The 15,871-nt window shown below is 38.5% G+C and overlaps 1 protein-coding gene across 1 annotated transcript in view; it reads right to left on the bottom strand.

Moving 5' to 3' along the window:
• Nucleotides 1-15,871, bottom strand: part of DDX46 (DEAD-box helicase 46) — a 70,442-nt gene that overhangs the window by 14,187 nt on the left and 40,384 nt on the right. The window contains exons 16-18 of the mRNA XM_042935544.1: nt 5,735-5,928; nt 3,404-3,541; nt 2,937-3,086 (exon numbers count right to left, since the gene is read on the bottom strand). Coding sequence (XP_042791478.1) covers nt 2,937-3,086; nt 3,404-3,541; nt 5,735-5,928 — 482 coding nt within the window. The remainder of the gene's footprint in view (nt 1-2,936; nt 3,087-3,403; nt 3,542-5,734; nt 5,929-15,871) is intronic.

Below are 15,871 nucleotides of genomic sequence, written 5' to 3'. Positions count from 1 at the left end.
GCTGACAGTGCAGAGCCTGCTTGGGACTCATTCTCTCTCTCTCTCTCAAAATAAATAAATAAACTTAAAAAAAAAAAGATACATGGCATTAAATTCCAAAACACACAAAATCAACAATGAGTACTGTGTATGATGCTAGCTTTTACTCACTTTAGTACTTTAAGTTGTTTATAAAAATTAACCAAGGAATCAATCGACATATTTCATATGAGATTAAAAAAAAAAAATGTTCAAAGTATCATAAAAAAAACTGAGGTGAGTTTAAAACAAGGCCATAAATTCTTCAGGTCATGATCTTGCGGTTCTTTGAGTTCGAGCCCCGAGTTGGGCTCTGTGTTGACAGCTCAGGGCCTGGATCCCGCTTCAGATTCTGTGTCTCCCTCTCTGCCCCTCCCCTATTCACACCCTTGTCTCTCTTGCTTTCAAAAATAAACACTAAAGGGGCGCCTGGGTGGCACAGTCGGTTAAGCGTCTGACTTCAGCCAGGTCACGATCTCGCGGTCCGTGAGTTCGAGCCCCGCGTCAGGCTCTGGGCTGATGGCTCGGAGCCTGGAGCCTGTTTCCGATTCTGTGTCTCCCTCTCTCTCTGCCCCTCCCCCGTTCATGCTCTGTCTCTCTCTCTGTCCCAAAAATAAATAAAAAACGTTGAAAAAAAAAAATTAAAAAAAAAATAAATAAAAAAAAAAATAAACACTAAAAAAAATAATAATAAAACAAGTCCATAAATTCTTTAATACTCTTCCCCTTCAAAAGGAGGATGCTCTCCTTGAATGTGGGCTGGACTTAGTAACTTATTTTCAACAGACAGAACATAAGTAGTAGTGCCAGAGTAGAGCTTTACAGATTAATCATAAAAGGCCCTCAGGCTTCCTCTTTGCCGGCTCAGATCACTCACTGTGGGAGAAGCCAGGGGCCATATTGTGAAGACACATAGGCAGAGTAAAGAACTGAGGTACCCTGCCAACATCACAGTGACTCTGCCTTCTGAAAGAAAATGGTCCTCTGTCAGTCAAGCCTTTGAATGACTACAGCCCAGGAAAATAGCATTACTGCAATCGCAATGAGACCCTAAGCCAAAACTACCAGTGTAACTGCTCTTGATTTGCTAACCCAAAGGAAATGTGAGAGAATAAATGTTGTTTTAAACTACTAGGCTGTGGATCAACTTGCTACAGCATAACCAATAAGTACCTAAAACAATGATTTAATTAAGTTTTAAGCCAGTATGGTATCTTAGAAAGAAATGGCCTAGGATTAATGAGAGATCTGGGGTCTGGTCCTGGCTGTGCTTAACAGTCAATGTGGTTGTGGGCCAAATACTTTTTTTGGGCTTCCACTTCCTCAAATGATAAGATAAAAATGAATTCCTGATTTCTGAAATTGACTGAGCTAAGGTTTAATAGAGTAAAACAAAACAAAACAAAAGTTCTAAGATCAAAGATCAAATATCATGGAGGATTTCTTAAACAAGTTAAATAAGCTTCTTGACTTGAGGACTTTACACATACTTCGATATGCTAATCCTACTTAGTGGTACACACTAAGATTTTCCAAAATCACTTTATAATGAAAACATCTTCTTCTAAAGCTCAAGCTCCTGGGGTTTGGGTTCCAAACAATACTATGTGAAATCCTGACCTTGCTGAGTCCCTAGGGTCCTCTTTACTCACTGGGTCACAAATAATAACATAAGCTAGGACCATGGTCTCTGAAATAAGAATGGAATGGGTCTAGGTCCCAGTTTGTTCCCATTATGGTTATAAAATCTCAAAAGATTATGGTTTCTTTCTAAGCCTCAGTCTCCTCAATTATAAAATGGGAATATTCTTGAGTATCTACCTTGTCTGGCTACTGTGCACAAGTAAATGAAACAATCCCTGTAAAGCACTTGACACCGTGCACAGCACTTAGTAATACTCAAAAAATGCTATTACTGTTTTTTTTTTAAGTTTATTTATTTATTTTAAGAGAGAGACAGAGACAGAGAGAGCTTGAGAGAGCAGGGGAGGGGCAGAGAGAGACAGAATCCCAAGCAGGTTCCACCCTGTCAGCACAGAGCCCAACACGGGGCTCGAACCTATGAACTGCGAGATCATGACCTAGGCTGAAATCAAGAGTCAGATGCTCAACTGACTGAGCCACCCAGGCGCCCTGTATTATTTTATTTTATTTTTTTAAAGTAACCTCTAAACCCAATGTGGGGACTGAACTCATGACCCCAAGATCAAGAGTCATGTACTCTCTGCCAAACGAGCCAGCCAAGCACCCTGCTAACTATTACTGTTAATGAGGATAACCTATAATGATTAAATTTTTAAAAATAAAAATATTAGCACTGATGTTGTTAAAGATGTGGGGAGCCAGGCACTCTTATACACCACCACAGCGAATGCCAAACTGGTATTCACTTTGCAGGAGGACAGTCTGAAAATGTTTCAGAACCAAATTAGATACGCCCTTTGGGAGAGCAATTCCATGTACACACTCAACCTCAAAACTTAATCTAAAGAATGTACAAAATTAAATGTACAAGGACAAGCAGTGAAGTATAGTTTATGACAGTAAAGTATATTCCAAATATGAACATATAGAAACCCACATATTCAAAATTAAGAATAATGAGAATGAATTTACTAAAATGAGAAGATTTCAACATAAGACGGTTGTTGTAAAGGTGGTTATAAAGCAGTATGACCTCATTTTTATGAATATACATAATATGGGCAGGGCATATGTGAATAGAGAGAGGGAGAAAAGGAGAAAGAGAAGGAGGGAGGGAGAGAAAGGGAGAGAGGAAGAGAAAGAGTAAAGGCTGGGAAGGGCACATATCAGAAAGGTTTCCAACAACTGGCTATCTCAACAAATAAACCTAGGGTGGGGGGGGGAGCAACAATGTTTCAATCAGCAAGAAGGGGGCTCAGAAAAATGGCACTTACGTCGACTGCAGCATCCTCATCATCTGAATCTTGCAAACCGAGAGCTGCTTTTTGCAACTTCTTCCTCTCATTGGCCAAAGCTTGTTCTGTTTCATCAAACTTGAATCCCTTACCAGAGAACCCACTACTCTTTTTAATTATTTTCCCTTCCTTTCAAGGAAAAACAAAACAGTTAATTTCATACTAAAAAAACTTTAATGTTTAGGAATTTAGGAGTAATTAAGTATTTTTCAAGGTAGCACATACCAATGTATCAAAAACATTTCATCTAGCATGAGAACAAAAAAAGAACTCTTCAGTATGATACAAAACATCGAGTTGAAGCAAAAGGGAGGATTTTGTTTTCATTCCTTTTCCCTCTCTAAAGAGAGAAAGTTACCTTATAAAGGTTTACAAGTATAAAATATTCAAGGTTTATAACACAATAATGACCTGCATAAAGATAATGGGAATTGGAAAAAACTCACAGCTTTCTGCTGATCTTTGAAATCACTCCAAAGTTTCTCCAGATCAGAAGGCACCGCAGTTCCTGACAATTCAAGAGCTTTAATTATGTCACCAGCATAGCGAGCTTGATCTTCTGTGATAAAAGTATACGCATAACCCTAATGAATGATGAAAAAAAAGAGAACTATTAGACACTAACAAGATGACTCTTACTCAGATCACAACATAAAAGTAGAATCATCTAATAATAGATCTTCTTAAGACTGACTTCATGGGGCACCAGGGTAGCTCAGTCGGTTAAGAGTCCGACTTCAGCTCAGGTCATGATCTCTCAGTCCATGAGTTCGAGCTCCTGTGGGGCTCTGTGTTAACAGCTCAGAGCCTGCATCCTGCTTCAGATTCTGTGTGTCTCTCTCTGCCCCTCCTCCCCTCACACACTCTCTCTCTCAAAAATAAATAAACATCTAAAAAAAAATTAGGGGCTCCTGGGTGGTTCAGTCAGTTAAGCGTCCGACTTTAGCTCAGATCATAATTTCATAGTTCGTGAGCTCAAGTCCCGAGTCGGAATCTGTGCTGACAGCTCAGAGCCTGGAGCCTGCTTCAGATTCTGTGTCTCCCTCTCTCTCTGTTCCTCCCCTGCTCATGTTCCGTCACCCTCTCTCTCACAAATTAATAAATATTTTTTTAATTAAAAACAAATAAAAATAAGCATACCAGAAACATTTCTTGATGCATAAACAGAAATCCAATTTTATATAAACGTGTATGTAATTGCATTGTCATACACATTAATTTTAATATAATACATTATTTTTCCCCCTTTCGCTTGCATTCCCTTCCTACACTACCTACTGCACCTCTCTACCTCAACTAACTTGTATTCACTTGCTAGGACGCAGCTTTCCACATATTTCTTCCTCTGCATATTTTTTAAGACCAGCAAGAGATATAAAAACATTTGTTTGTGTATGTGTAATGTGTTTTTTATATACAAAAATGAAGTCAGCTATATTGCCTCCCTGGGGTTTTCTAAAGCCTAAGATTTCACATTTCCCTAGCAGCTTTTTGGTTCAGGCAAGAGAGTTGGGAGTACAATGGCACACCACAATCAGACTGTCTTCATATACACTGTGTCCCTACCAGAAAACTGTTATGAATTGTAAAACATGGTTTAACACTGTATTTCAGGAATATCTAGTCACCACATGACCCATGGCATGCTTTTATGCTGTCCATGTGCTAAGAATCGTATCACATTATTTTAAGGTTTGTACGTGCACATAATTTTACACAAAGTTTCCCATAACCACAGAATAACTCAGGTTGAATCAATAAAAGCCATCACTATGTATTAGCTGTGTAAGCTGGGCAAGTAAGTTAACTTCCATGTACCTTAACTTTTCTTATCTATTAAATGGTATTACTCACCTCAAAGGGAAATTGTGAGGATGAAGTGAGAGGATTTATGTAAAGCAATGAAAATAGTGCCTGGCATTCAATAAGTACTCCATAAATATATTATTATTATTATTATTATTATTATTATTATTGCCTCAGTATGTAGAAATGTCCAGGAATGGAAAATCAAATAGATCATCATCAGTGTTTCTTTTTCTTTTTCTTTTTTTTTAATGTTTATTTATTTTTGAGAGGGAGGAAAGAGCACGAGTGGCAGTGGGGCAGAGACAGAGAGAGAAAGACACAGAATCTGAAAGAGGCTCCAGGCTCTGAGCTGTTAGCACAGAGCCCAACATGAGGCCCAAACTCAGGAGCAGTGAGATCATGACCTGAGCCAAAGTCAGACACCCAACCGAACGAGCCACCCAGGCGCCCCAATCATCATCAATGTTTCCAACAACAGAATATTCTGCTTGCTGCCTTCAAAAAGAATGAGTTAGACCTATATAGTTACCAGACTATAAGTGAGTTAAAAAACCAAGAAATATGCATAGTGTATGAAGTAGGACAGGGGAATAATGAGAAAAAGGGTAACAATTTCGGTAGGAGTACATTTTATAATCCCACATTTTAAAAATAGCAATGAAAAATCTCAAACTATATACATACATGTAAAAACGTATACAGAAATTTTTAAGGAAAAAAAAAAAAAAAACTAAAACGGGACATAAATAACACTATCTGCCTAAAGAGAACAGCTAATTATCAATAACTTTAATAATACTGTGTATAGAAATGATGAACATCAACTAATCCCCATACTCTGATGATTGAAGATTTTCAAAATGTTCATGTTAACTCCTATTATCTATTCCTTATAACCCTAAACAAACAAAAAAAACCCCTATATTTTATTAATACAATGGAAATCAACTTTAAAAAGTTCTTTTTACTTTATTGCCTGCTCTTCCAGTCCGTCCCGCTCTGTGCACATAATCCTCATAATGGTTGGGGCAACTGTAATTTACTACAAGAATCAGATGTTTCACATCTAAACCTCGGGCAGCAACAGAAGTGGCTACGAGAAGTTTGCAGGTCCCATTCTTGAAGTCATTTATGATGCTATCTCTGTCATATTGATCAATGCCTGCAAGTAAACAAACAAAAAATGTAAAACCACATACTGCATTAAAATTGTTCACTTCATCTGACACAGAAATAAGTTAAATGCAGAGTAAAGAATAAACACAACTTACAATGACCAAACATCTACCAACTACAATACTGAAATAAAACACTAAGGAAATTTAATGGCCAGATCAAAAGCTACTGCTATTAACTCATTGATGAATATTCCAAATATGTTCTTGTTTTGCCTCCTTTCTTGTGAATATGGACTATAACAGCAGAAACCCCATCTCAGATTCATTAACCTATACTTAACCTATTTATGGGGTAAAACAAGAAAAGGCAGGTACATTCAGCCTACAGTAACAGGATTCTTCAGATCTTTCTCCTTCTCCTATAGGTTATTAGAGCCTTGCTACTCAGTTTTGTCCAAGGACCAGAAGCAACATCACATGGGACGTCGTCAGAAATGCAGAATCTCAGAAAAAAAAGAGAAAGAGAGAGAGAAAGAAAAAGAGACAAAGAAAAGAAAAGAAAAGAGAAAAGAAAAGAGGAAAGAAAAGAGAAAAGAAAAGAAAAGGGAAGAAAGGCAGGCCAGATCCTACTCCAAACTACTGATTCAGATTTTGCATTTTAACAAGATACTTAGGTGACTGATTACACATTACTATTAAAGTTTGAAATGCACTGGTTAAAAAGCAGTGAACTGGATCTCTCTTAAATGTGTTTCCCAAAGAGCCTCAGGGTGAGTGATAACGGAGGGTATAAAATGCCAAAATGTTCTATTACAAAATACTCAGACCAAAAATTGATTTAATGATGGAGAACCTCTAGTAATTAGAGAAGGGAATGGGGTAAATTCTCAAACCATGAAAAACTCATTTTGGCAGGAGATATTCTAAGGCTTCATATAAAATCTGAGTTTAAAATACACAGAATACTTAGTATCTAAATATATATCAATGCTAATTAATACTATTACCTAAAATTTAAACGTACTTTTCAGGGCGCCTGCCTGGGTGGCTCAGTCAGTTAAGTGTCTGACTTCGGCTCAGGCCATGATTTCACGGTTTATAGGTTCAAGCCCCGCAGTGGGCTCTGTGCTGACAGCTAAGAGCCTGGAGCCTGCTTTGGATTCCATGCCTCCCTATCTCTCTCTGCCCCTCCCCTGCTTGCACTCTGTCTCTCCCTCTCTCTCTCAGTAATAGACATTAAAAAAAAAAAAAAAAGTGTACTCTTCAATGACTGAATTAAAGAAATTATTTGGATCTAATGTCAAAATAACTAGAATCCAACACCAAACCCAAAAGTCTCTTAAGAAAAATTAATGAAGTCAATACCAATATAAATTAAATTTAAAATTAAAATGTACTAAAACTTTTACTTTAGACTGAGGTATCCTGACTACCTAACTCAGCTACACATACTTTATTACATGAAGTGAATATAATATGCTAAACACAGTATATGGGATACCTGCCCAGCAGCAATTAACCCTCTTCCTTTTTTTTTTTTTCATGTTTATTTATATTTGAAAAACAAAGGGAAAGAGGGAGGGAGGGAGGGATGGTGTGGGAGCAGGGGAGGGGCAGAGAGAGATGACAACAGAATCTGAAGCAGGCTTCAGGCTCTGAGCTGTCAGCACAGAGCCTGATGTGGGGCTTGAACTCACAAACTGTGAGATCATGACCTGAGCTGAAGTCGGATGCTTAACCGACTGAGCCACCCAAGTGCCCCAACCCTCGTCCTTTTTAACAGAACTCCAAATTTGTTCACCTATCCACCCAACATATGATCACATATATCAAACCAGAGATGAGCCTAATTCTCACTTTTAGGTGAATCAATCCCATTCACTTTCTGTGCTTAAGGCCTCCTTTGTAAAAATTAATGAGGATGAGACCCAGAGAGCTATACTTTACACAGGTCATCTCTATCAATACTCAATGTATTAGAAACTGAGAAAATTTTTGAATACTTACGAACTTGTTTAAAAATAACTTAAAAGCAATTACATATTAAAATTTAGGGGCATCTCATGTAACAGAAGATAGTTGGAGTCTCATATCTTCTGCATCCCATCTGGTGCAATATAACATGCCATGACGCCTTCAGAAAACTACACTATACACTCCACACAGAATGAAAGTAAAAAGGCAAATCACGTAGTAAGGTTATTACACATATACTTTTGATTTCATGAACCCCTTAAAGTCTCTGAGAACCTCAAGGGTGCCAGGGCAAAACTTTAGGAATCATTAGTCATTCTGCTTGCTTACAAATGATTTAGGCATAAGCATGTGATGCAATTTTTACCAAAGAGATAAGAGAAGTACAGACAAGGGATTATGGGGGGGGTGGGGGTGGGGGTGGGGGGAATATCCTTATTACTTATATAAAAAACACACAATATCCCTCAATGTAGGAAAAGCTCTTATTGGACCAACCCTCTTGCAGATAGCAACTATAAACTCTGGGCAAAATATTGGGAGAAAAAAAAAAACACAAAAAACCTACCTGAAGGCATAAGAGTATGACTAAAAACAAGCAGAAACTGGAATTTTTGACATTTGGAATAATATACTAGCTGAGGACCAGAAAACAGAAGATGAAACAGAGTAGGCAAGCACAAACATGTGGACCCTAAACTATGCATGCATGGGACAGAATCCAAGCAACCTAGGTATGGCTAAAAGAAATTAACACAGGGGTGCCTGGGTGGCTCAGCTGGTTAAGCATCTGACTTCAGCTCAGGTCATGATGTCCTGGTCCCAGAGTTTGAGCCCGGCATCAGGCTCTGTGCTGACAGCTCAGAGCCTGAAGCCTGCTTCAGATTCTGTGTCTCCCTCTCTCTTTGCTCCTTCCCCCGCTCACACTCTGTTTCTCTCAGTCTCTCAAAAATGAATGTTAAAATTATTTTTACTAAAAAAATAAAAGAAATTAACAGATTTCAGATGTTGCCCATTAAAAGAAGGACTGAGTTTAAAATAAGGGTCCAACAGGGGCGCCTGGGTGGCTCAGTCGGTTAAACGTCCGACTTCGGCTCAGGTCACGATCTCGCGGTCCGTGAGTTCGAGCCCCGCGTCGGGCTCTGGGCTGATGGCTCAGAGCCTGGAGCCTGCTTCCAATTCTGTGTCTCCCTCTCTCTCTCCCCCTCCCCCGTTCATGCTCTGTCTCTCTCTGTCTCAAAAATAAATAAAACGTTAAAAAAAAAAATTTTTGGGGCGCCTGGGTGGCGCAGTCGGTTAAGCGTCCGACTTCAGCCAGGTCACGATCTCGCAGTCTGTGAGTTCGAGCCCCGCGTCAGGCTCTGGGCTGATGGCTCGGAGCCTGGAGCCTGTTTCCGATTCTGTGTCTCCCTCTCTCTCTGCCCCTCCCCCGTTCATGCTCTGTCTCTCTCTGTCCCAAAAATAAATAAAAAACGTTGAAAAAAAAAATTAAAAAAAAAAAAAAGAGGGCATGAGATTTAAAAAAAAAAAAAAAAAAAAAAAAATTTTTTTTAAATAATAATAAAAAAATAAAATAAGGGTCCAACCAAGTTAATGCCTTATTAAAACAAAATAAAAGTCTTAAGGAAAATATGAGAATTCAGACCCTACAATGGATTATTCATAAAGGGCAGTATACAAATCAAAATTATTAGATAAAAATATAGAAATATATAAAACAAAATAAAAAGATAACCAACAGAAACTAACAAGGTGACCAAGATGTTGTGATTAATAGTCAAAGATTTTTATTATTTATTTATTTTTGAGAGAGAGAGAGAGAGCAAGCATACACATGCACCCGTGGGAGAAAGGCAGAGAGGGAGAAAGAGAATCCAAGCATGCTCTGTGCTGTCAGCGCAGAGCCCGACATAGGGCCTGATCCTACAAAGTGTGAGATCACAACCTGAGCTGAAACTAACAGTCAGAAGCCCAACCTACTGAGCCACCCAGATGCCCTAATAGTCCAAGATTTTTAAAGCAACTGCTGTAACTGTGATCAAGGAAAAATTTTTAAGTGCTCATAATGAATGGCAGGAAATCTTATGAGAGAAACAAGAAAATATAAGAGAGCCAACTAGAAATTCTAGAACTAAAAAAAAAATATCTGAATTAAAAATTCACTGGATAGACTTAACAGCAAATAAAAGAGGGCAAAAAGAAATCTGTGAACTTGAAGACAGTTAAAGAAATGACCCAGTATTAATTATAGAGGAGAAAAAAAGGTTGAAAAACAAAAGTGAACAAAGGATCAAAGACATGGGAGATGGTACTAAAGGGCTGAACATACACATAATTGCAATCCCAAAGACAGAAGAAAAATAGCTCCGGAAAAAAAAAAAAATTAAGATACAAAGGCCAAGAATTTCTCAAATTTGTCCCAAATTACATCTGAAAAACATAAATTTACAGATTCTACAAGTTCAGTGAACCATGAGTACAATAAACACAAAGAAAACCATACCGATACACTAACCATATGACCCAGCAATCCCATTCCTGGTTATCTATTCTAGAAAAATTTTCACATACGACCTGTATTCAAACATTTAACAGCAACTCTATTCATTTTTGTCTAAAACTGGAAACAACCCAAACATCCTTCAACAGATGAAGATACACAAACCGTGGTACATCCATACAATAAATATCTCTGGGCAATAAAAAGAGATGAATTGTGCAACAACTTCAGTGGATCTGAAAATCATTACACTGAGTGAAAAGAGTCAACTGCATAATGTATGACCTATATTTACAAATATTCTTATAAAAACACATCAGTGGTTGACAGGAGTTATAAACAGGAGGAGAGTTAACTTTTCAGTTACTTTTGTAGGTATAGGACAAGGGAGTTTTGGGGCATGATAGAACTGTTCTGTATCCCAATTATGTTGTTCCCTGTGGGATGGCTGAAGCAGCAGAAAAACAAGGAACAGCCCAGGTGTCAACAGAAATGAACTGAACGAACGGGGGTAGATTTATACAAAGAATATTAACAATAAGGGAAGAACTACTGGTAATGCAACAACATGGAAGAATCCCAAAAACATGCCAAATGAGGCCAAGGACCACCCACCATACGACAGAAACAAGCCAATGAAGAATGGACAACCCAGCACCTAGAGCTATCAAGCCAGTAAGGGTAGAAGCTGAGAAGGAACAAGGGGGAAGGGAAGAGGCGGCGACCAGAACCTCATAAAACAAAGGCCCTTGCCTATAGTCCACGGGCATTCACTTTCGAAAGTCCCCTCTCTATAAAGAGAGCTTTCCTACTATTAAAAAAACATTTTCTGAAGCTAAAAAAAAAGAAAAAAAAAGGCTGAGTAAAAGATAACTTGACACAAAAATGTTGAGAAAGTACGGTTTCATTTATCTGAAATTCTAAAAATACAACAAATACATGTTGGAAAAAAATGTAAAAAGTGGTTGCCTGTGGGGATGAGAACGGGAATTAACTGGGGGAAAGTTCTGAGGTTGTATATGCATAGAGGTTTGGGTTTCACAGCTTATATATATTTGTCAAAACTCATCAAAGAGCACACTTATGATCTGTACATTTTACTACAGTTTACCTATTGTTTGTTTTTTTTTTAAATTTGGGGGGACGGGGCGCCTGGGTGGCTCAGTGGGTTAGACGTCCGACTTCAGCCCAGGTCACGATCTCACGGTCCGTGAGTTCGAGCCCTGCGTCAGGCTCTGGGCTGATGGCTCAGAGCATGGAGCCTGCTTCTGATTCTGTGTCTCCCTCTCTCTCTGCCCCTCCCCCATTCATGCTGTCTCTTTCTGTCTCAAAAATAAATAAACGTTAAAAAAAATTTTTTTTTAATAAATAAATAAATAAATAAATTTGGGGGGCGCTTGACTGGCTCAGTCAGTAGAGTATACAATTCTTGATCTTGGGGTCTTGAGTTTGAGCCCGACGATAGGGACAGAGTTTACTTAAAAAACATAGTTATTCTGGGGCGCCTGGGTGGCGCAGTCGGTTAAGCGTCTGACTTCAGCCAGGTCACGATCTCGCGGCCCTTGAGTTCGAGCCCCGCGTCAGGCTCTGGGCTGATGGCTCGGAGCCTGGAGCCTGTTTCCGATTCTGTGTCTCCCTCTCTCTCTGCCCCTCCCCCGTTCATGCTCTGTCTCTCTCTGTCCCAAAAATAAATAAAAAACGTTGAAAAAAAAAAAAATTAAAAAAAAAAAAAAAAAACATAGTTATTCTAAAAAATAAAATAAAAAATTTTTGAACTAGTGTTAACCATCTGCATATTGAAGTGAAATATGCTGATGCTACAACTTTCTTTAAAACATATCAAAAAACTGAGAAATATGATGAGTAGGTAGAATAGACAGATGGCTAAAGATGTGAAAGAGAAATACAACAAAATGTTAGTTGTAGAATCCAGTACTGGATGTTCAAGGCTCTTCATCATATGATTTTCTCAGATTTTTTCTGTGTTTACAAATTGTGGTTATAAAAATAAGAGGGGAAAAAGGCACCTAGACATATGGGAAATAGTCTTCTTCCTCTGTAATTTGTCTGATACAAAAGTGATGGTTAGGGGCGCCTGGGTGGCTAAGTCGGTTAAGCAGCTGACTTCGGCTCAGGTCATGATCTTGAGGTCAGTGAGTTTAAGCCCCGTGTCGGGCTCTGTGCTGACAGCTCAGAGCCTGGAGCCTGTTTCGGATTCTGTGTCTCCCTCTCTCTGACCCTCCCCCGTTCATGCTCTCTCTCTGCCTCAAAAATAAACGTTAAAAAATAAATTAATTAAAAAAAAAAGTGATGGTTAAAACTGCAGAAGCCTTTTTGGTGCCATAAAAAAAACTACTTTAAAAACTAACTTGGGGTGCCTAGGTGGCTCAGTCAGTTAAGCATTGAACCCTTGATTTTGGCTCAGGTCATAATCTCACCGTTGGTGAGAACACACCCAGCATAAGGCTCTGCACAGACAGCATGGAGTCTGTTTGGCATTCTCTCTCTCTGCCCCTCCCCCACCTCAAAATAAATAAATAAACTTAAAAAAAAAAAAAAAACAACTAAGTTAACATGCTCAGGATGGCAGTACAGAAAATACAATATAGTGACAGTGAGCCACTAAATGAAACAATCTGGAGTCACTTCACCATTAGATTTCATTTTTGTAAAATAATAAAAATGTCTCATGATTTAAGGCAGTTGGATGAGTTTTTTGTCACTTGCAGAAAAAAGAAAAATGTAACTGATATTAATAGTACAAGTTGAAGGCCTCAACGAAGCACTCTGCCCTATAAAAAAAAGTATATGTTCTCATATACCATAATTTCTCGTAAGTAGAAACCTGTGTGCTGCTTTTCTAATTTCATTATTTACCCTATTAGATGCATTGGGTTTTTTTTTAACTTATTTATTTTGAGAGGGAGCATGAGCACATGCAAGTGGTGAGAGGGGCACAGGGAGAGAGGGACAGAATTCAAAGCCACTTGTTCACAAGGCTCAATCCCATGAACCCATGAGATCATGACTCCAGCTGAGATCAAGAGCTAGATGCCCAACCAACTGAGCTACCCAGGTACCCAAGATGCACTGTGTTTTTAAGAAATTTTTAAATTATTCATTGTTAATGCAAAAGCTAAAAAATGGATGGCTGACAAACCAGAAACTGCAGCCATGGTTCAATGAAAGTATTTTCATATTTCTTTCATTTGTAACCTACTTTAAGGTTACTGCAGGTTATGTGATAGGTCAAAAAGGAGTACTAAGAACATGTTCTCCATTTATTATGTTCATAATAATGCTGACAAACATCTAACAAAAAAGTTAAGCCACAGTAGAATGTTTTGATTGCTGTACTGAGAAAATTGTTTCAGGTTAAGACCAGGAGTGGGCAGAACATATAATCCACTCTCTTACTTCCAGCCTTTGCTCTTCCCCTTCTAGACATGAAGACACGAAGAAAGAACTACAGGTGGCTCTATAGAAGACACAGCATGTGGGGCATCTCCAAGCATCCTTCTCACTATATCATTACACTATGTGTTAGGTATAAAATGCACATTAATTTCATATGCACATTAGGAATTTTATGATTACACCTTTTAATTCTTAAAAAGCCCTAAATAATTTCTACATTTTTATACTTATATAGCAAATTGGCTTTTATTCAGTTACACATTAAAAGAGCTTAACAACAAGACTCATAATCAAAACTTCTCCCTAGTTTCCTTCAGAAATTTACCACACTGGAGGAGCCTGGGTAGCTCAGTTGGTTAAGTGTCCGACTTTGGCTCAGGTCATGATGTCACAGTTCATGGGTTTAAGCCCTACACTGGGCTCTGTGCTGACAGCTCAGAGCCTGGAGTCTACTTCGGATTCTGTGTCTCCCTCTCTCTCTGCTCCTCCCACGCTCACACTCTGCCTCTCAAAAATAAACGTTAAAAAAAAAAAGGTGAAAGAAATTCAGCACATTGCTCTACTACAAAATTACTTAAAAAATGTCTAAGCTAATAAATAAATCTTACATTCACAATAAATTTTGTTTATTTGCTTTGAGATACAAGATTTTACATGGACACACCTGTTTTAATCAAAATATTTAAAATTAGAAAGTACTGGGACACCTGGGTGGCTTAGTTAGTTGGTCTGACTCGATTTCAGCTCAGGTCATGATCTCACAGTTCATGAGGTGGAGCTGTACGACAAGCTCTGTGCAGACAACCCAGAGCCTGCTTAGGATTCTCTTTGTCCTTCTCTCTCTGCCCCTCCCCCAATCGCACTCACTCTCAAAATAAACATTAAAACCATTTTAATTTAACTTAAAAATACAAAACAACAAACAGGAGAGAAAAGAAATCATCTAGGGAAAGAAAGAAAGCTGAGTCCCATGTTTCAAATGTGGAGAAAAACTAAAGTTCTACACTAGAAACTTTGTAGCTAATGGCAACCAAAACATTTTCAGGAATGATGACACTAACAGGGCCAAAATAAAACGTCTATGATAAGTCATTATTGCCTGTTTATCCTAATGATTAAAAGTAGACATGGACATGCTAGAAAGGTAAAAATGTAGAGACAGTAAAAAGATTAGTGGCTGGGGCATCTTGGGTGGCTTAGTGGCTCAAGTGTTTGATTCTTGATCTCGTTTCAGGTCTTGATCTCAGGGCAGGGAGGTCAAGCCCTCCATCTTGGGGGAGCCTACTTGAAAAAAAAAAAAAGATTAGCGGCAGTATAGGGATGGGGAAGGGAGGGATGAATAGGCAAAGAGGATTCTTATGGTAGTATTTTCTATGAGTGATATAGTATGGTACTATACTGGTGAATATGTCATTATAAATTTGTCCAAATCCATAGACCGTATAACACCAAGAGCGAATCCTAATGTAAACCAGGGACTCTGGGTGACAATGATATGTCAATACAGGTTCAATGATTGTAACAAATGTACCTCTGTGGTATGGGATATTGATAGGGGAGGAGGTTGTACTTGGGGGCAAGGGATATATGGGAACTTTGTAATTTCTGCTGTTTTGCTGTGTATCTAAAACTGCTCTAAAAAACAGTCTACTAAAAAAAGAAATGTTGGGGCACCTGGGTGGCTCAAGTCAGTTAAGTGCCATGGATCAAGAGGGTGAAGCCCTGAGTCAGGCTCTGCACTGACAGCGTGGACCTTGTTGGAATTGGATTCTCCCTCTCTAGCTCTTTGCTCCTCCCCCACTCATGCTTTCTCTCTCTCAGAATTAAAAAAAGTTGGGGAAAAAAAAAGTAAAGGGGTGCCTGGCTGGCTCAGTTAGTAGAGCATTCAACTCTTGATCTCTGGGTCATGAGTTCAAGCCCAACGTTGGGGATAGAGTTTACTTAAAAAAAAAAAAAAAAGAAAAGAAAAAAATTTGGCATAAGATAAACATACAGATCAACGAAATTAAATAAAGAGCTCAGAAACCCTCAGATAAATAAATGGTCAATAGATTTTGACAAAGGTGCCAAGACTCTTCAATGGGAAAAGGACAGTC

The sequence above is a fragment of the Panthera leo genome, chromosome A1, assembly GCF_018350215.1.
Source record: "Panthera leo isolate Ple1 chromosome A1, P.leo_Ple1_pat1.1, whole genome shotgun sequence".
Classification (NCBI taxonomy): domain Eukaryota; kingdom Metazoa; phylum Chordata; class Mammalia; order Carnivora; family Felidae; genus Panthera; species Panthera leo.
Note: the sequence above shows the minus strand (reverse complement) of the source record. Positions and strands in the feature narration are given on the sequence as shown.